The sequence below is a fragment of the Gastrolobium bilobum genome, unplaced genomic scaffold (genome assembly GCF_033153095.1).
Source record: "Gastrolobium bilobum isolate Gb01-03AN ecotype WA unplaced genomic scaffold, APGP_CSIRO_Gbil_v1 utg27986, whole genome shotgun sequence".
Classification (NCBI taxonomy): domain Eukaryota; kingdom Viridiplantae; phylum Streptophyta; class Magnoliopsida; order Fabales; family Fabaceae; genus Gastrolobium; species Gastrolobium bilobum.
The window spans coordinates 30096-51963 of record NW_026895154.1 but is presented as its reverse complement, the minus strand read 5'-3'; the positions used below and the strand labels follow the sequence as shown (position 1 = coordinate 51963).

General features: G+C 38.9%; 1 protein-coding gene across 1 annotated transcript in view; it reads right to left on the bottom strand.

Moving 5' to 3' along the window:
- Positions 1-21868, bottom strand: part of LOC133296175 (protein ENHANCED DISEASE RESISTANCE 2-like) — a 40445-nt gene that overhangs the window by 9513 nt on the left and 9064 nt on the right. Inside the window, exons 14-20 of the mRNA XM_061495120.1 lie at positions 20118-20314; positions 19917-19983; positions 14462-14637; positions 13905-14006; positions 12431-12478; positions 5993-6136; positions 5819-5914 (exon numbers count right to left, since the gene is read on the bottom strand). Coding sequence (XP_061351104.1) covers positions 5819-5914; positions 5993-6136; positions 12431-12478; positions 13905-14006; positions 14462-14637; positions 19917-19983; positions 20118-20314 — 830 coding nt within the window. The remainder of the gene's footprint in view (positions 1-5818; positions 5915-5992; positions 6137-12430; positions 12479-13904; positions 14007-14461; positions 14638-19916; positions 19984-20117; positions 20315-21868) is intronic.

Genomic DNA, 21868 nt, shown 5'->3' with positions numbered 1-21868 from the left:
AAAGGTACACGTACTACTCGTAACCTTTATCCTCTTTATACCTTTTTGAGCTATGACCGTCTTTCTTCACCTCATTTCACCTTTGTTTCTAGTCTTTCTTCTATTTCTATTCCTAAGACCACAGGTGAAGCACTTTCCCATCCAGGTGGCGCCAAGCGATGCTTGATGAGATGACTGCACTTCATTCCAATGACACTTGGGACCTTGTTTCTGCTCCTACAGAGAAGTCTATAGTGGTTATCGCTAGGTGTTTACTGTGAAAGTTGGACCTGATGGCCATGTTGATCGACTCAAGGCACGCCTAGTTGCAAAGGGTTTTACTCAAATATTCGGCCTTGATTATAGCGATACATTCTCTCCGGTCGCTAAGATGGCGTCAGTTCGCCTATTTCTTGCTCTTGCTGCTGTTCGTCATTGGCCACTCCTTCAACTTGACATCAAAAATGCCTTTCTTCATGGTGATTTACAAGAAGAAGTTTATATGGAGCAACCACCTGATTTTGTTGCTCAGGGGGAGTCTGGGGAGGTGTGTCGTCTTCGCAAATCCTTATATGGTCTCAAGCAGTCTCCTCGGGCATGGTTCACTCGCTTCAGTTCTGCTGTTTAGGAGTTTGGCTTAATTCCCATTAAAGTTGACCACTCTGTATTTTATAGGATCACATCTTCTGATAAGTGCATCTATTTGTTAGTCTATGTTGATGATATCATCCTCACCGGGAGTGATCAAGCTGGAATTTGTCAATTAAAACAGTATTTATTCAGTCAATTTCAGACAAAGGACTTCGGGAAGCTGCGTTACTTCTTGGGAATTGAGGTAGCACAATCTAGACAGGGCATTTCTATCTGTCAAAGGAAGTATGCCTTGGATATCCTAGAAGAGACTGGTATGTTGTGGTGTAAACCAATTGATACACCCATGGATCCTAATGTCAAGTTATTGCCCGGATAGGGGGAGCCGTTATCTGATCCTTGTCGTTATCGGAGACTAATTGGGAAGCTCAATTATCTTACGGTAACTAGGCCAGACATTTCTTTCGCTGTTAGTACGACTAGTCAGTTTCTTGATTCCCTTTGTGATTCTCATTGGGATGCTGCTGTGAGGATCCTCCGATACATCAAAGGAGCACCAGGAAAAGGTTTGTTGTATTCAGATCAGGGAAATACAGAAATTTGTGGTTATTCAGATGCTGATTGGGCAGGATCACCCTCAGACAAGCGCTCTACTTCTGGCTATTGTGTCTTCTTTGGAGGAAACTTAATTTCTTGGAAGAGCAAGAAACAACCTGTTGTTGCTCGATCTAGTGCAGAACCTGAATATCGTGCAATGGAAGTTACTACATGTGAGTTAATCTGGTTAAAGCAGTTGATTCAGGAGCTTCGACTTTGTGAACAGAAACAACCCATGACACTCATTTGTGATAATCAAGCTGCGCTACATATATCCTCTAATCCTGTATTTCATGAGAGAACTAAACATATAGAGATTGATTGTCACTTCATTCGAGAAAGGATTCAGTCAGGAGAAATCAAGACCGCTTTTGTCAACTCTAATGGTCAACTAGCAGATGTCTTCACTAAAGCTCTTAGAGGTCCTCGGGTTGAATTCATTTGTAGCAAGCTTGGTGCTCACAATATATACGCACCAGCTTGAAGGGGAGTGTTAGAATAGATATGATTAGATACGATTAGATTACTTCCTTATTCCTTTGTAATTAGTTCTGGGCAACTCACTTAAGCCCATTAGGGTCTCTATATATTGTAACTATTTGTATCAAATTAATACACAACATATTATTTTATATTCAAGTGCTACAATTAGGGTTCGTTCGACCTAGTACAAGTCCATTTTCAAGCCCAGCAATATTAGTTAAGAAAAAAGATGGGAGTTAACGTATGTGTGTGAACTATAGAGCTTTGAATAAAATCATTGTCCCTGATAAATTCCCTATGCCGATAATTGAGGAGTTATTGGATCATGTGGCAGCAGTGTTCTCAAAACTAAGTCTGAAGTCCGGCTACAATCAAATTAGAATGAAGGAAGAAGATATTGCCAAAATTGCGTTTCGCACTCATGAGGGACACTGTGAATATTTAGTTATGCCTTTTGGTTTGACTAACACACCATCCACATTTCAAGCATTGATGAATGAGATTTTAAAGCCTTATCTTTGTAAGTTCGCATTGGTATTTTTTTATGACATTTTAATTTACAGTAATGACAGGGAGTTGCACTTGGCACATGAGTGTGCAGTATTGGAGTGCTGAAAGAACATCAATTATTTGCCAACCTAAAAAAATGCTCTTTTGGGCAATACCAGGTGGAATATTTGGGGCATATTATAACTAGGAAGGGGTTCAGGCAGATCCGAGTAAGATTGTAGCGGTGCAACAATGGCCAATACATAAAACTATCAAGGGGTTGCGTGGATTCCTTGGGCTGACAGGGTATTATAGGAGATTTATGGAGGGATATGGTAAGATTGCCAAACCATTAATAAATTTACTTAATAAAAATGCATTCAAGTGGAATGCGGAGGCCCAACAATCTTTTGATATTTTGAAAAAGATGTGTGAATTACCCACATTAGCATTGCCCAACTTCGACAAGCCATTTATGGTTGTCACAGATGCTTCGGGGAAAGGGATTATGCAGTACTCATGCAAGAAGGTAGACCTTTAGCATTTGTAAGTAAAGCATTTTTATTGAGAGCTCAAGGAAAATCTTTGTATGAGAAGGAATTAATGGCTATAGTGTTTGCAATCCAAAAGTGGAGACCATATTTGTTAGGCAGACACTTCATTGTTCGCATTGACTAAAGGAGTTTACGTTTTCTTATGGAGCATAGAATATCAGGGGAAGATCAGCAAAAATGGATTTCCAAATTGTTGGTCTACGATTTTGAGGTGCAATACCATCTGGGAAGGAAAATGTAGTGGCAGATGCATTGTGCCATCAAATCTTATTTGCAGCGATGTCTCCGGTGGCCTTACCTCTATTAGACAAACTAGAACAGGAGCAACAAGTTCATCCAGTTCTGAAAGAAATTATCTAGGGTCTGTTGACAGGAGATGGAAATTTCGGAGATTATACATTAGTGAATGGAAAATTACTATACAAAGGCTGCTTTATTATTCCTTCAGGTTCTTCTTTAATACCCTTATTACTGAAAGAATATCATGATTCACCTATTGGAGGTCATTCTGGCTTTTTGCACACATATAAACGTTTGGCTGGCTTGGTGTACTGGAGAAGAATGAAGAGAATAGAAAAAATTATGTTGCAGCTTGTAGGGTGTGCCAAACCAGTAAATTTGTGGCTCTATCACCAGCGGGTCTCCTTCAACCTTTGCCAATTCCTACGCAGGTGTGGGGTGACATTTGCATGGATTTCATTAGAGGATTGCCGAAGGCGGGTGGTTTAGATACTATCTTTGTTGTGGTGAACCAATTATCCAAGTATGCTCATTTTATGCCTCCGTCTCATCCTTATACAGCTCAAGATGTCACGACTCAGTTTATCACGAATGTGGTAAAGTTGCATGGTTTCCCTTTGTCTATAATTTTTGATCGGGATAGGGTCTTTCTCAGCCATACTATTTAAGCAGGCAGGCACGCAACTAAAGTATAATACCGCTTATCACCCTCGTATCAATGGACAAACAGAAATCGTCAACAAATGTTTGGAGACATTTTTGCGTTGTTTCTGTCATCCTAAACCGCGAAAGTGGCATTTATGGGTGCATTGGGCTGAATATTGACATAAATACCAATTATAAAAGCTCCTCTGGCATGATGCCCTTTAAGGCTGTGAACCTCCAACTCTATTTCATGCAGGCTGCGTGTCTCCCGTAGCAGAGGTGGATGTTTTGATGCGTGAGCGGGATGCCATTTTGCTCGAGCTACAAAATCAGCTGAGCAATGCCCAAAACAGGATGAAACAAGCAGCTGATAAACACAAGAGAGATGTGCAATTTGTGGAAGGGGACAGGGTGTATTTGAAGATTCAACCTTATAGGTTGAAATCTTTGGCACGATGTTTCAATGAGAAATTAAGTCCCCAATACTATGGTCTATACACAGTGTTGGAGAAGATTGGTGAGACAGCTAATAAATTAGACCTGCATGTAACTTGCTCTTTACATCCAGTTTTTCATGTGTCCTATTTAAAAAAGGTAGTGGCACTGGGTTAATAGGTCCAGCCTATTCCGGAGACATTACAAGAAGATTAGGAGTTGAAGGTCGTTGCTGAAGCTGTCCTCCAATGGCGTCATACACTGCATAGGACCGTGGAAGTTCTAATTAAATGGGCACAATTGCCAGATTGTTATAATACCTGGGAGGAATCATCTACTATCAACCAATAATTTCTAGATTTCCACCTCGAGGACAAGGTGTGTTTATTGGGGGGGAGGGGAGTATTGATAAGATGCCGCCACCTAAATGGAAAGTTTATATGAGGAAAAATATTTGTGCCCGTGAAGAATCATTTACTTATAAGAGGATGAATGTGTATGCTGAGTCAGCAGGGATAAATGGAGTGGAAATTGGCTAGGAGGCGGGTCGAGTACTTTGCGCTTCGGGTACTCGGTTGAGGGGGAGCATACCAATGGTGGGTTTCACACTTGAGGGGGAGATTGTTGAGATATTCAAGTGTGATGAGTCCCACATTGGTTGGTAATGAGCTAAGTGAAGAGTATATAAGTGAAAGGACCCATGAACCCAATGCCTTAAGGTTTTGGGTTGAGACATGGTGTCGGATCCACTTGCTACGATTGGTGTAGCCTTAGCTCATTGGTGGTGGTTCCCCGCCACAGGCTTCCCCTGGACCCGCTTGACATTGAAGTTTGAGGCAACGAATTTCCCAACAGTGGTATCAGAGCCTAGTGTCCCGGGTTCGATCCTCGCCGCCCCCCACTTTCTTTCAAGTGGAATTTCTTTGTTCGCACAGGTAGGTGGGCCTGTGTATTGTCCACCCTTCAAGTCCAGTGGGCTCTCGTGTGAGGAGGAGTGTTGAAATATATAAAAACCATTAATGTAACCTCACCCAACAGCTTAAGCTTTTGGGTTGAATTGGTTCTTTACAAGCATGACACTTGAGGTGGGTAACAATTCTATTGGAGGAGCGCGTATGGAAAGGTAGGGGGTATCTAAGAATTTGGGCAATTTGGGCACCATTTGGTGAATGGGGAGAAATTAGGAGCTCTAACTCTTCTGGGCTATCTTACTGTCTCTTGCTATTATTTCCACTGTAGTTGATTACTGTTTCTTTCTTTTAAAGACATAGTTGTAACAGAGATATACTGAATTGAGAGGAATATACAGATTGTATGATCAGATACTTGTGGTATTTTCTGATTATTTGTTGTTTGCTGGTTGAGATATATTGATCCTTTACACCATGTGTCGACTATTACCCACAATTTCATCCTATTGGGTTTATTGTTTGACTTCAAATGTCACTTTGGCCAGGAAAAAGTTCTTTCCAAGGAAATTGCTATTATGTTTGAAAATTATAGTGGTGATCACTTGCAGATATCCTTACAAAGTCTCTTCGGGCTCCTAGAAGTCACTTTATCAGTGATAAGCTTGGTGCATTTGATTTGTATACTCTAACTTGAGAGGAGAGAGTTGGAAAGTGTCTATTACTTAGGGTTAATATCTATTTAATCCGTACAAAAGTGCAGTAACCTCTAACTCTATTTAAACCAGAGAATATGCGTGCATAAAGATAGAAACTTTACTTCTGAAGTTGTTCCATGATATTTGAGAAACAACATAAACTAGATCTTTACTTCTGAAAATGCTATTGTAGCTTTACCTCCAAAAAATTATCTTGTCTAAAGTATTTACAAGTTACAGCTTTTCCCAGTAGGCAAGCTTTAGTTCCAACAGCTCGCTTGATCATCCAATATCCCTGTATCCATTGAAAACCATTAGCTGCTGCCATCAGGTATCAAAAAGGGCATATGACACTTCATTGAGAATCACACACCTCAACTATACTTGGAATTAGTTTGAATCTTGAGTCCCGAAACATGTCATTTCCATCCAGAAACTTAGCCAATAGAGAATCTTTATTTATAGGTCTGTCAGATGCATAATATAGAACCAAGCTGTAGTTTGGTTTAGCTGGAACCTGAGATTGATGACAAAATAAAAATCATTCTTGATAACTGATCCATAAGCAAGACAAATTTTTCATTGCAACATTTTATACATACATAGGTGCATAACTGCATACAACATACATTCATGTAGACAGATCTTTTCAGCCATTGAAATCTGACATTGTTAAAAAACACCAGAGATTGACTAACTAATAGACACAGATGAACAAGTTGCAAAATATTCATGATTTCAACTGAAAATTTCCAGCTACATTCAAAATCACATTTGTTCTCCTATGATATTCTATAAGAAAGTCGACAGGGCTTCCAAATTTGTTCTTCCTTGGTCAACATAGGTACTAAATCTACCTTCACTCATTGTTAGAGGCTTACAACAATAACAACATGCCAGCATTGGTTAATATTTCATACCATTTATAACCGCTAAGATTATTATTTTATTTTTTGGTACATCCGCAAAGATTATTTGATATGCTAAAGACTCACAACACCTAAAATCTTAAGCTGGAAAGCCAGAGTTCAACAGAAATTTATAATACGCTTCTGCACCTGTAATATCTCATAGTGGGAAGGTCCAGAGATCAAAAAGAGATGAGAATGGAGGCATTCCGGCGCAAGTTAATCTGATGAGTGGGTTGAGAGAGATAGAGAGGGAAGTGGGATTCCAGAAATGTATTGAAGATTCAGTGGCTAAGGGGGGTAGGATACTGTTAGAATATTAGATATGATATGATTAGATATGATTGGATTCCGTCTTATCCGTAAATATTCTGACTGTATTAGGATTAGGTTTGGGCCTTTCACTTAAGCCCAATAGGGTCTCTATATATTGTAACTCCCTGACACAGATCAATATACAACATATTCTTTTACATTTAACTTGGTACCAGAGCTATTTCGTTCTGGGAACCCTCGCTTCCGCTTAGAAATCTTGTTCTTCGCTTTAAAACCTAAGCCCACTGCTTAGGAGTCATCTTTTCTTTGCCGTGCGTCCTTCCGGCAAGACATCAAGGACTGTAAGTCCTCTCCAGGCATCTTCTGCACGTGTCCACATCCCCAAACAGTCACCGGAGCCACCGTCAGCCACTGTTCAGGCTGCCGGAGTACTTTTCAGGCAAGATTTCAGTCTGGAACGAACGCAAACAGCACCCTCTCCTCCCGGCGACCTGCTCTGTGGAAGTCCGGCCACCATCGGAGTTGTCACGCGCTCTCACGCGCCTCCAGTCTTCTCTGCGCGTGGGCTTCACGCGTCACCTTCTGCCGGCGCGTGAGCACTATTCCGGCCGGTCTTGGACAGAGAAGCTCGTCTTCTCCTCCTCTTTCTGGATCTGTGGTTGGTTCTTTGTGGGTCTGACTTTTTGTGCGCACCTCTTCTTGATTGGTGATCAGGTTCGTTTCTCTTTATTCGGTTTATATCTTTGTGATTTAATACTATGGCAGCAAACTCTCCAATTCATTCGGAGGTCAAGTCTCCATCTCCTCCTGTGAGAAATTCTCCCAATATCATCTCTACCAATATTAGGTCCATTACCTCTTCAAAATTGAAGGGATCTGTTAATTACAAGAACTGGGCCACCTCTGTTCGAGTTTGGTTCTTTGGACAAGGATATGGGAACCATCTCACGACTAAGTCTACTGATGTCCCTAAGGAGGACAAGTCTGATTGGGAAAAGATTGACAACCAGCTTCTGAGTATCCTCTGGCAATCCATTGATCCGATCGTCTTGGATATTTTTTATTCCTTTCAAACTTGCACTGAAGTATGGGAGGAAGCAAAAAACCTCTACACTAATGATGTTCAGCAACTCTATTTCATCATCTCTCAGTTTATGGAATTGAGCAAATCATCCAACATTCAGATGGAGACATATATTGGCAAAAGTCGCTCTTTGATGCAGGCATATTTGGATATGCTGCCTTACCCTACTGATGCTACTGCATATCGGAAACAGGTGGAACGTCTCTTTATGGTTGCCACACTTTCTGGCCTTCCCGAAGAATATGATAATGTCCGTGATACTATCTTGACTAGTGGGGAGCCTGATCTATCCATGACGTATCAGCGTCTTCTGAATTTGAATAAGAAATCTGCTCCTGCATCGTCTTCTGCTGTTGATTCTACTGCTCTAGTTTCCCGTACTGATTTTCGCGGGAATATTGGAGGTGGACTTGGTCGTGGTAGAGGCCCAGGAGGACGTGGCCCAGGAGGTCCAGTCGGACGTTGTCAGCGACCTCGTTGTCATTACTGTCAGCAACTTGGTCATTATGAGGAACGCTGCTACACAAAGTATCCTCACATGCGACCTTCTTTTGCTGCTAATATAGCTCAATCGGATACTGCTTCAAATGGTACAGTCTCTCTCTCCTCTGAAGAATATGTAGCATTCCAGGCCCTTCTCAGGAAGTCCTCTCCTCAATCTCAGGCCTCCGCTTCAGAAACTGGTAATCCTGTTGCTTGTGTTTCTCATTCTGCATCACTTGGTCCTTGGATATTTGACTCAGGTGCTACTGATCACCTCTGTGGTAATAAGGAACTCTTTTCTTCCCTTACATATTCTGAAAATTTACCCTCTTTTACTCTTGCTGATGGAACTAAGGCCCCCCGTTCATGGGATTGGACAAATCTGTCCAACCTCCTCATTGACCTTGACATCTGTCTATTACATTCCTCACATCCCTTATAACTTAATATCTGTTAGTAAATTGATCAATTCTCTTAATTGTATTGTCACATTCTCAAACCAATCTGTTTCTGTGCAGGACCCGGGTACGGGCAAAATGTTGGAGTGGGCCGTGAGTCACGGGGTCTGTTCTACCTTGATGTGCCGAGTCCTTCAGTTGCTTGTTCTCTCACAGAATCTCCACAACTCATCCACAGTCGTCTCGGGCATCCTAGTCTTGCGAAATTGTAGAAGATGGTTCCTCTTTTATCCGGTCTTCAAACTTTAGATTGTCAGTCATGTCAGCAAGGAAAGCACATCCGCTCCTCCTTTGCTAATCGTGTCAATAAGCGAGCTGATGCTCCTTTTTCAATTATTCATTCAGATGTTTGGGGTCCTAGTCGAAGTGTGTCTGTTTTAGGTTTTCGGTATTTTGTTACCTTTATTGATGATTTCTCCCGTTGTACTTGGATTATTTAATGAAAAAACCGTTCTGAGTTGTTTTCTATTTATCAAAGGTTTTCTGCTGAAATTCATACTCAATTTGGTGCTTCTATTCGTATTTTACGTAGTGATAATGCTAAGGAATATGTTTCTGTTGACTTTTCTCATTTCTTAGCCACACAGGGTACTTTACACCAAACCACTTGTCCTCACACTCCACAACAAAATGGAGTAGCTGAACGTAAGAATAGACATCTCATTGAGATTGCCAGGACTCTTCTTATTCACATGCATGTTCCTCTTCACTTCTGGGCTGATGCATTCCTTGCTTCTTGCTTTCTCATCAACCGCATGCCTTCATCTGTGCTTAATAATGATATTCCTCATAACTTATTGTTTCCGGATGTTCCTCTCTTTCCTCTATCCCCACATGTTTTTGGTTGTACCTGTTTTGTTCATGATCTCACTCCTGGTAAGGATAAGTTAACATCCAAAGCCTTTAAATGCATTTTTCTGGGTTATTCTCGTCTTCAAAAGGGTTATCGCTGTTACTCTCCTGATCTCAAGTGTTCCTTAGTTTCCGCTGATGTCACCTTTCTTGATCAACAACCCTTTAATTCTATCTCATCTCCATTGTCACAAGTTGATCATGTTCTTCCTGTTCCTTTTCTTGACTTGTCTTTGCTAGATGCAGGTGCTTCTACTCCAGATAAGCAATCACCTATTGCTCCAGTACCTGAGAACCGTCCGCTTCTCACTTATCAGCATCGTAACACAGTATCTCTAGTCGACTCGACCCCTGCTGACTCATTGCCCCCTGCAGTTGATTCTTCCCCTCCGGATCCTTCACCAGAGGCTCTTCCCATTGCTCAAAGAAAAGGTACACGTACTACTCGTAACCCTTATCCTCTTTATACCTTCTTGAGCTATGATCGTCTTTCTCCTCCTCATTTCACCTTTGTTTCTAGTCTTTCTTCTTTTTCTATTCCTAAAACCACAGGTGAAGCACTTTGCCATCCAGGATGGCGCCAAGCGATGCTTGATGAGATGACCGCACTTCATACCAATGGCACTTGGGACCTTGTTTCTGCTCCTCCAGAGAAGTCTATAGTTGGCTGTCGCTGGGTGTTTACTGTGAAAGTTGGACCTGATGGCCATGTTGATCGTCTCAAGGCACGCCTAGTTGCCAAGGGTTTTACTCAAATATTTGGTCTTGATTATAGCGATACATTCTCTCCAGTCGCTAAGATGGCGTCCGTGCGCCTATTTCTTGCCCTTGCTGCTGTTCGTCACTGGCCACTCCTTCAACTTGACATAAAAAATGCCTTTCTTCATGGTGATTTACAAGAAGAAGTTTACATGGAGCAACCACCTGGTTTTGTTGCTCAGGGGGAGTCTGGGAAGGTATGTCGTCTTCGAAAATCCTTATATGGTCTCAAGCAGTCTCCTCGAGCATGGTTCAGTCGCTTTAGTTCTGCTGTACAGGCGTTTGGCCTAATTCGCAGTAAAGTTGACCATTCTGTATTCTATAGGATTACATCTCCTAACAAGTGCATCTATTTGTTAGTCTATGTTGATGACATCATCATCACCGGAAGTGATCAAGACGAAATTCGTCAGTTAAAACAACATTTATTCAGTGCATTTCAAACAAAGGACCTTGGGAAGCTGCGTTACTTCTTGGGAATTGAGGTGGCGCAATCTAGACAGGGCATTTCTATCTGTCAAAGGAAGTATGCCTTGGATATCCTAGAAGAGACTGGTATGTTGGGGTGTAAACCAGTTGATACACCCATGGATCCTAATGTTAAGTTATTGCCCAGACAAGGGGAGCCGTTATCTGATCCTGGACGTTATCGAAGGCTGATTGGGAAGCTCAATTATCTTACTGTGACTAGGCCAGATATTTCTTTCGCTGTCAGTACGGCTAGTCAGTTCCTTGATTCACCTTGTGATTCACATTGGGATGCTGCTGTGAGGATCCTTCGATACATCAAAGGAGCACCAGGAAAAGGTTTGTTGTATTCGGATTAGGGAAATACAGAAATTTGTGGTTACTCAGATGCCGATTGGGCAGGATCACCCTCGGACAGACGCTCTACTTCTGGTTATTGTGTCTTCTTTGGAGGAAACTTAATCTCATGGAAAAGCAAGAAACAACTTGTTGTTTCCCGATCTAGTGCAGAAGCTGAGTATCGTGCAATGGCAAATACTACTTGTGAGTTGATCTGGTTAAAGCAGTTGATTCAGGAGCTTCATCTTTGTGAACAGAAACAACTCATGACACTCATCTGTGATAATCAAGCTGCACTACATATATCCTCTAATCCTGTTTTTCATGAGAGGACCAAACATATAGAGATTGATTGTCACTTCATTCGGGAAAAGATTCAGTCAGGAGAAATCAAGACAGCTTATGTCAACTCATCTAATCAACTAGTAGATGTTTTCACTAAAGCTCTTAGAGGTCCTCGGGTTGAATACATTTGTAACAAGCTTGGTGCTCATAATATATACGCATCAGCTTGAGGGGGAGTGTTAGAATATTAGATATGATATGATTAGATATGATTAGATATGATTGGATTCCGTCTTATCCGTAAATATTCTGACTGTATTCTGACTGTATTAGGATTAGGTTTGGGCCTTTCACTTAAGCCCATTAGGGTCTCTATATATTGTAACTCCCTGACACAGATCAATATACAACATATTCTTTTACATTTAACTGATACAAGAAGTATACTGCAGAGTTAAGTGTCTATCCAACCAACTATAGAGGTTAGTTTCAGCAAGCAAGTATATCAATGATTACAAGTCGGAGCTTAGGTCGACTGATCGATGCTTCTTGGTTGCTTGAGCAGTATTTCTTGTCTCTTTCGTACTTTTTTAACTTCTCTTAATGAATACTTTTTATTATAAACTAAAAAAGATGGCAACATGGTCCCTGATGTGAAAGCTCACAGAGGTTGAAAGTGATAAACAATTACATTATTATGAGGCTAACCACTTAAATAGAATTGATACTATTAGAGAGAGAATAGTACACCAGTTAGTCAACTACGCTATGATTCTATTTTAAAGAGTCACTTGATATTCAAGGACCAAAGAATGGCTGTTGTAACACAAAAATGCATATTAAACTTCACTTTGCAGTAAAATAACATATATGATATACAATAGCAATCATATCCATACCTGGAGATTAAATACAAGGATAAACGGAAGCTTTTTCCCAGCTTCTGACTGCAATTCAGAAGAGAAGGATTATAGAGAGTAATTTCTTCTGATATAAAACATTTAGAATCTCAAAATCTCCAGCTTAAGGTTTCCAGAATATGATGGTAACAGAAAATTTCAACCACATGAGCTTTAAGCCTACAGCATGCACAGGATTAAAAAACATAAACGAACTACAACACTAATTTTAAAAATTCAAAAAAAGGTAAGACTGGAAAATAGATGATCAAGTACATACACATGGCAACCATACATTGGAACAAAATGTAGCAGACGACATGAAGAAGGCAAAACTCATATTGCATTTTACATAATTGGCAAAAGCGAAAAACTATACCAAATTAAGCTCCCAAAATTCATTTTCAGCAAATATCTGGCAATGACAAACTGAACAATGGGTTATAAAACCACAGTAGGCTTGAATGAATGAACAGCTGTATTATTTTCTGGTATTACTTTGTAACCATTGCAGATCATAGTTTTCAGCAGATTAGAGTGTAGACTTTAGGACATTTGTTGTAATATCTCCTTCCCATGTAAAGCATGTAATTTATGAATGAAAATTGCCAGTTTGCCACAAAAAGCAAGTCAGTTTTTTCAAAAAGCCCTCATGTTATATTTGACAAATTTTTTTGTTTTCTTCAATCAACATGTCAAAACCATGGTTATAGAAATCATACGATTCTATACGATTTGCTAAGCCACCGAATCGTATAATGTGATGAATTGCAGATGGCTTTGAATCGTACGATACACACATAAATCGTAGTGACTCATATCACTCATACAATTCAACTCAATTCATTTTTTTTCTTTCATCAATTCTCATAAAAGAAATTGAAAAGTCAAATAAGCTGAAGTTGTTAAATCAAAAGCACCTAAACAAATGCCATTCAGTGCACCATATTTGATTATTCCATTGCGATGTTTTCATTCTTCTAAAATCGGGATTTGACACAAAATGTCACTCTATGCATCCTGTTTGGTTGTTTCATTGCTCTGTTTTGTTCTTCTAAAATAGAGGTTTTACACAGTTACTTGTTCACTCTATATGCACTTTATATGGCTATATCATTGCTTTGTTCTTTTTCTTGAAACATAAGCTTCATGCAACCATTTTCTGTGCATCAGTTATGACTTATGATTTTGCTTTTTGAGACTTTTGGTTAAGTTATTTTGTCAATTTATTATTCCTAGTTTAAAATTATTACATTGTGCATTACACATTATTTATATGATATATTTCAAGCTATTTTTCTATATGTCCCTGAATCTTACGATTTACCATTCAAAAATTAGCTTGACGATTCTCGATTTACATTGCAATTCAATAACCTTGGTCCAAACCAACTTGAGCAAAGTTTCTCCAAATTTATCTCATTACAATCTATATGAATATTAAAGATATGAAATGTTATAAGATCAATTTTACCTGAACCAGACTTCTCCGATTCAGTGCAATTCTATCTGCAGGTTTATCAACTTTTAACCAATCAACTGCTATGAGCTTGAGAAGAGGATCTCCTCCAACTACCTACATGAGAAATGTATGTCCATGACATTCAGCCAGAACAAAAGAATTAAGTATATCAAGGTCATTGTCAACAACATATTACTAGTTCTACAGCTTAAAAGCTATAGAGTTAGATATTTGAAAAATCAAACGCAGCTTAAATTACCAATATGCCTGAACTCGCTTATGTTTCTTCATTGCACAGAAATAAGGGGTAAACAGGAAGTACTCGCACTATTAATGCTGTACTTAAATTCAAGAAAAAAAAAATGATAGAAAATTCATCATCTTTTTCTTCTATACTTAATCAGGTCAGTTACAAATGCCCCTCCAAACAATTAGAAACACTATGAACATGGAATAAGTCTTCAAATATGTTGCTGTTATCATTATTATTTGTCTTGAATGGAAATTCTCACCCTAATCATGCCTTGCAATGCCAACGAATAATAAATGGACTTAAATGGTAAACTCACCTTAGAATTATCTTTCAGATAGTTCTTTCCTCTAATCATAAATCTTTCACCACTAGGAGAAGTCCAGCAGTTTGTGTCACTATCATCCTTTCCTTTGCGCAAAGAACCTTGCAAGTCACTGGCATCAATTTTGATTGGACTTACATGAGAATCTAATTCTTTGCTTTGATCTGGAGCTGCAATCAGAATGACCAAGTATTTAGGACTGAAAGTTTGAATGGAAAAAAGAAGGGAGAATTGAGAAATTAAGAAGCTTGTGTGACTTTGTTAATTACAAATGAGAGAATGCTCCATTCATTTTTACCATTTTTATTTTTTCTTTCACTCCTCCTGGTTAGAGTTAGAATATGTATTGTGTATAGGCACAGACTAAACAATATTTGAGATAAAGTGAGAGGCAGAAGTCATGTGCGAAACTGGAAAGAGCCCTTAGCTTCCTTAGATACAATACAGGAGGATCAATAATCCTCATAAAACAAGATCAAAATGAAAAGAGAGGAAAAGAAGCCAAAACGAAAAATACATCAGCACAAAAGAGAAACCCATTCCCTTTGCATATCAGATATAGGAAGACCCTTGCAAAATCCAAGTCCATAAGGAAGCAAAAAAAATAAAATAAAATTATAAAAAATAACAATGGGAGAGATACTGTTTTAGATAAGCTAAGCCTTCAGAACTTAATAAGCTTTGTTTGGGTTTAAATTATATACTTCCTCACAGTATGACTCACTGACAGAGGGAAGTCAGGGCCAAGAGTGGGACTCCTCAGTCCTCACCTATAACATTACAGTTCATTTGGTAATGTTTTTATGTCAAAGTGCACATCCTCGGTAATTTTATCTTTGTCTCTAATCCTACTTTTCTCTTCCCACTTTTCTTTCACCAAATAAAAGAGTGATGCTTCTGTCCAATCTAAATCACAACTAAGTCTTGTAGGTCATCGATTTACAAGATAATTAGTAATCTAGTGGCTTGGTGAGCTGTCAGAAAAGGTTTTTCTGATGATTTCATCAGAAGAGCATGTGCTGTTAAATAGAATACCACGTCCTCTAAAAAAGTAAAACCCTAAACTCTTGTTCATCCCTGTACCCACTGTCAGTTCCTATAATTATAGGTGAATGATTCCTACACCATAAATACAAAATAAGACATTTAACCTAATCTCCAAGTATGGGATCTAATCCTGTAAATACAGGGAAATATTCTGGATAATGGGATTCTGACATTCCCCCTCAAGGTGAGTGGTTATCATCCATTCCATGTTGCTTACAGTAACAATAGATTGAAACATGGCACCACTAAATCCTTTCATCAGTACATCTGCAAGTTGATTTCCAGTAGATACAAATGAGGTGCATTTGTTACACTGGCCAACTTCTACTTTGTAAAGTCAGTCTACTTCAACATGTTTGATCCTAGCATGTTTCACTGGATCATGTGCAATGCTTATTGCTGACTTATTATCACAGTACAGTTTCATAGGTCTAATCATTAATCAACACAGTCTTCAGGTCTTTTAGAACTATTTTTAGCCAAAAGATTTCACTGATCCCCAAGGCCATAGCTTGGAGGTCTTCTTCTGCACTGGACCTTGCAACAACTTTTTGTTTATTGGTCCTCCAAGCCATTAGGTTTCCTCCCAGAAAAGTGCAGTATCCGCAGGGAGATCTTCTATCATCTACATATCCAACAAAGTCAGCATCTGTATATGCCTCCAAAGTCATCTCCTTCCCCCTTGTAAAAAGAATTACTTTTCTAGAGTTCCTTTCAAGTATTGCAAAATGCAATAAATGGGTCAAAGGTGAGTTTCTTTGGGATTATGCATGAACTGACTTACCACACACCTTCAAAAGCAATGGTTGGCATGGTACTAGACAAAAAGATTAATTTCTCAACCAATCTTTGGTAAGATTCTATGTCCATGGTTGCATCCTTGGTTGATTCACTTAGTTTGTGGCTCTTCTTGTAACGCCTGGCTGCTTCAAGAATCAATGACTATCCCCACACACTAACACGGGACTTTTTAGCATGTTTTATCCTCACACACTTCTTGGGAAAACTTCGCAGGAGGTCATCCATCCCAGAATTGCTCTAAGTCAAGCACGCTTAACTATAGAGTTCTTCCGTTATGGGCTACCGAAAAGTACATGCATCTTGTTAGTATAGGTAGTACCAATTAATTCTTATAAGCTATCCTCAACTGTACAATGTCATACCTGCACAGTCTTTAGAATTCTTCTCTTTCGGGTGTCGATTCAATTAATTTATGTAACCCTAGCTGGAAGCCTTCCAGGAGCCGCTCCTTTTTTGTGTCCTTTCGCACCATACCCTTTCGCACCGGCGATCACTCCCCACCCTCGTCAGTGCTCGGGATGTTACATCCCCACCAGCTTCCGCCTGGTTCATCCTCGAACCACACCGTACTGGAAGAGAGACCCTGCTCTGATACCACTTGTGGAGAAGATAATTTTCAACCCATTGGTCAAACCCAAAAGCAGAAATGAGAAGATGCTAATGCGTGGAGGGCTAGTATAGATATGTGGAGAGCTGCTACTTAGTAGGACATCAAGTTACATCAAATTACTGATTGAGAAAATGATATTAGTTTTTACTTTTTTTTTATTAATATCATTGCATTTCCTTGTTATTTTTTTATTGACTCTTGTAATTTTGAATGTTTGTTAAAAATTGATATGGTTTTTTAAAATCTTATAAATTCAGTGAAAATCCTTTAAAATCCAATCTTATAAAATCTAGATTGTCAAAAAAGTATTTTTAAAAAGTCATTAAAGTCACTAAAATTCTAGGGGGGAGGGTTATATTTACAATTTTTTTTTTACAAACTACACTATGTACTAGGGGTAGTACACTGTGTACTGGAATGTACTACCCCTAGTACATGGTATAATTTGTAAACAAAAGTTTGTAAATATAACTTTCCCCAAATTCTAGATAGTCTTTTAAAATCTATAAGATTTTTTATCTCAAAATAGTCTTTTAAAATCCTAATCCAATACACCCCTCTAAGTCTGTTTACCGGTTATCATCGAACTTGAAACAGGAGGAGTATATGGCTTGACAATGGTAAGTTAGGGCTTGACTCAGGAAACGAGAGATTTTCTCCAAGGGAATTTTCTAGTAAGAACAAATCATCCTTTAACTTCCATTCGCGAACTTTCCCCTTGATTAATAGGCTGGGAAAAGAAACTTTCAGTTCAACAAATGTGGCATCAATTAGACACAAAGACCTTTTTTTTGGGAAGGTAATAACACTTGTATCCCTTTTGGGTAGGTGAGTCTCTTCACTTCACTCCCCGTTAAACCCGACTAGCGAGTGTAAGGTGGAGGCAATTCTTGTACGCAGCCTTACCCTTGCATAATTGCAAAGAGGCTATTTCCTAGATTCGAACCCATGACCTTTCAGTCATAAAGTAACAGTTTTATCACTGTTCCGGTTCGCCCCCTTTCATTTTGGGTAGGTGAGTAACCAACAAAAATACATTTGATAGCCTGAGGGTCAAATTTGTATCCCTTTGTGGCCCCAGATATGTTCAAAATATTACAAGGTCACCAAACATCACAGTGCAATGAAGCAAAAGGAACTGACATTCTTTTATTCCAGAGAGGAAAGTTGACAAGTTCGTGTTTTTCAAGTTCACTAGTATCAAAAAGAAGCATGCCTACCCTGAGTCCCTAAAATTAGCTAGGGAACATAATTGTATTTGTAGGGTTCCGAATGAAGGGTGACCTAAACAAAAGTGAAACAACCAGATTTTTTATTGTTGGAGGGAGATGACTCAGAAAGCAAAGACATGGAATTTGACTCTTAGTGCTACACATCCTATTACCCTCCTCGAGAAGGTAAAGTCCATTTTCCTCCTTAACAAGTCCAATCATCTTTCCCATTCCTTGATTCAAAAATTTTCGTATTGTTGGAGAGAATATCATCCTATACTTTAAATCCTTGTAAGCTTGTGAATACAAATCAAACTGGCAGATAATTTGGCAAATGCAAGACACCTTTCAGAATTAAATTCTGGTTTATGATAATGTCTCCTTTTCCAGTGACTGTAATAAAAGTTCCATCCACAGTTGCAATTTTCTCATTGCTTGGACAGGGCCTATAGAAGAAAAATCCAGTGAAGGACTATGTCATATGGTTTGTAGCTCCAGAATCTAGACCCGATGCTCCTTATTTAGGAGAATTTAAAGCACTACGTGCATAGGATTGGGAGATACAACTTGAGAATGCCAAGGAACAAATACTTGTGTTGAGGTTTTTGCTAATGTGCCTAGTAACTCCCTCAGTTTTTTAATTTCATTTGTATTGAATTCTTTAGGAAGGTCTGGGAGAACTACTTTAGAAGTTCCGTGAACTGATTGTAAAAAACTAAACCATCAGGAGTTGAGTTGTCATACACTACGTCAGTGTATTCAGCCCTAAGATTCAGGAAATGAGAGTAAAATTCAAAGATAGAGAGATTGTTCTGTTGAAAAATGGCTATTTTATGTTCAAGCTAGAATCTTTAAGCAGCGTTATTCGGACTGCAGATTTTTCTTCAGATAAGCCCACATATTGGAGGCAGTCTTGAAGGGTTGAAGATTGGGGACAATGTTGGCATCAACAGAGCATATAATCCACCCCATGACTTCAGCATCCTTTACCTCCCTAGTTGGCATGTTCGTCCTTGGGGTTGCCTTTGTTAGAAGCAGGTTTGTTCCCATCAGTGTAACCTAACAGATCCTTACGTTTGACAAATATCTGGAATTTGAATATCCTGGCTTAGGAGTTCTTGCCATTGAAACAAACCAATAAGACAACATACTTTTCAGAAGACACGAGACTGAGAAAAATTGGTCATGAAGAACCAATTCCGGACTACGAATATGAAGGACTTGGTCTGGACTAGGACAGAGCTAAGACCAAAGGACAAGAGACGATGAATTTCTAGGCTAGGCTAGGATCGTGAGCCAGTCTGATACCATGTTAAACTAAGAAAAATATTGGCAAAAATTGTGTTCTCCTGCAGGAGAATTCTCACATAAATATTATCTAATACAATCTGATTATCAGCCCAGTAAATTAGGAAAAATGCAAGGTGGACTATGCATAGACTTTACTGGTTTTAAACGTCGAGCTGGACTATGCTATGAATTTGCAGGTTTTAAATGACTAGCAAATTCGAATTTCCCAATTTGGTTGACATATATTCATGTTCCCATGTCTTATACTCTTGAGTTTTGTGGGAATCAGATATACCATTCCACTTTTATCTCACACTGTCAATTTACAGGAATCAGATATAGAATTCAACTGCTATTTTGAAGTTGGAACCAAGGAGTTGATGTACTTGAAAGTTTGATAGTCTAAATAAATAGAATTACATGCAGAAAGTTATAACGCCTTTAGGCCCTTTTACCTTGCAAATAACAAGGAACATAGGAAGAGGCTAACCTGCAGTTCGCTTCAAAGCTAAGGACGTGATGGCCCATGAAACATTCTTTAGTTTGACTTTCTGCTCCTGACAAATTAGATAAGGTATTAAATTATAGAAATTAAAAGAAAAAGTACTTCGTCTTTGTTTCAAACCAGTCACACACAAATAACATCCATTTCAAATGTAGACTCGTGGTTGAAAAGCAGATTTAAGGAAACCTGATCAAGTTCCTCATCAACATCACTTTCTTCATCTGATGTGGATTCAGCAGCAATTGCATCATAAAACTCATCCTGGACTTCTGCATCTTCATATTCGGCACTGGACAGAGAAGCATCAGAGATTTTGGAATGAACAACAGTAGTGGAATATTGTTCGTGGAATGCTGGATTGGCTCCAATATATTCCTTTAGACCTACCATTATTTAACAAGGAGTATTAAATGCCACACGTCACAGAAAAAGTAAATAGCAATTAACTTCCTTGGTTTCTTTTCTGTTTGTAAAATGGAAAGAATAGTTTAAAGAGAAAAGTAAAATTACAAGGCTAGGAGAATGTGAGAAATAGTCACAAACAAAAAAGAAAAACAATGACCTCAGTCATAACACAACTATCCCCAGAGCTTGAGTTGTTCGAAGAAGACAAATGAATGGTTTACAGAAGTCTCTTTTCATGCTTATCCACATCCTTTAGTGTTTTTCTTTTGTGATTGTTTATCTTAACAATTTGGTTCTTCAATTTTGGGCTAGTGTGACTTAGTTTACACTAATGCCTTCTCAGAGAAAAGAGATCCTCCATAATGAAAAAAGGAAAAAGGAAGACAAGATACAAGAGAAGACAACAATGATGCAAAGCTGGCCAATCAATGAGCATATCTGTTAGGAAAGCCCCTTAAAAGGGTTATGAGCTTTACACCAAATAGAAGCTAATTGCCTAATTTATTTTCCGAGTTCAAGGATCAAGAGAAATCCTAAAGTTTTTCTATATTAATTGGATTAGACTGAGAAATTTCTTCAAAATATTTTCTTGTAGTTGTTTAAATATCATAGCCAGCCAGGCTGTCAAATTAGATTGACCACGTTCCATGTCCATCAGTTGCATATTTTGTTTACAAACATGAGGTAATTAATAAATAAATGAGGTTCAATCTGCCCAGTGTCAAGGAACAGTGACCATTTTGCCACACTTCAGCAAATTATTTACCAGACTGTCACGCGAACAGTAAAAATTCCCGGAATGCCACGCGGCATAATTCGCTACGCTGTGCAGCGAAATATGTTTGCAAATAATTCGCTACACAGTGTAACGAATTATGCCATGTCAGGCTGCACAGTCAGCAAAAATGACATGTGTCAAGCAGGCAGTAATTCGCTACACTGTGTAGCGAATTATGCTTGTATTGCTGCCTGCTTGACACATGTCATTTTTGCTGACTGTGCAGCCTGACATGGCATAATTCGCTACACTGTGTAGTGAATTATTTGCAAACATATTTCGCTGCACAGTGTAGCGAATTATGCCGCGTGACATTCCCGGAATTTTTACTGTTCGCGTGGCAGTCTGGTAAATAATTTGGCCAGGCGTGGCAAAATAGTCACTGTTCCGGCTATATATAGGGATGTAAGCTTGCATATTGAAAGTGTAATGCTGTAGTTTCGTTACTATTCTCTGGTGTGATTCCAAATTTATGATGTTAATCATAAAAGGGGGTCAGGCCTGAATCCCATTCTGAATAAAATAGAGAAGTTTTTTCTCTGTTCCTCTCAGTTTCACCTATATTTTCCTCATTTTCTCAAACACACCTTAATCAAAAAAAAAAAAAAAAGGAAAGAAAGGAATTGAATGATATTATGTCAGAAGAGTTTATGCTATATTAGTGAACAGTTCAAATTAAATGTTGACAGAAAGAATTTCAATACAAAAACTGAGTGGCCAAATTAAATGATTATTTGTGAGTAGTTTAAACGAT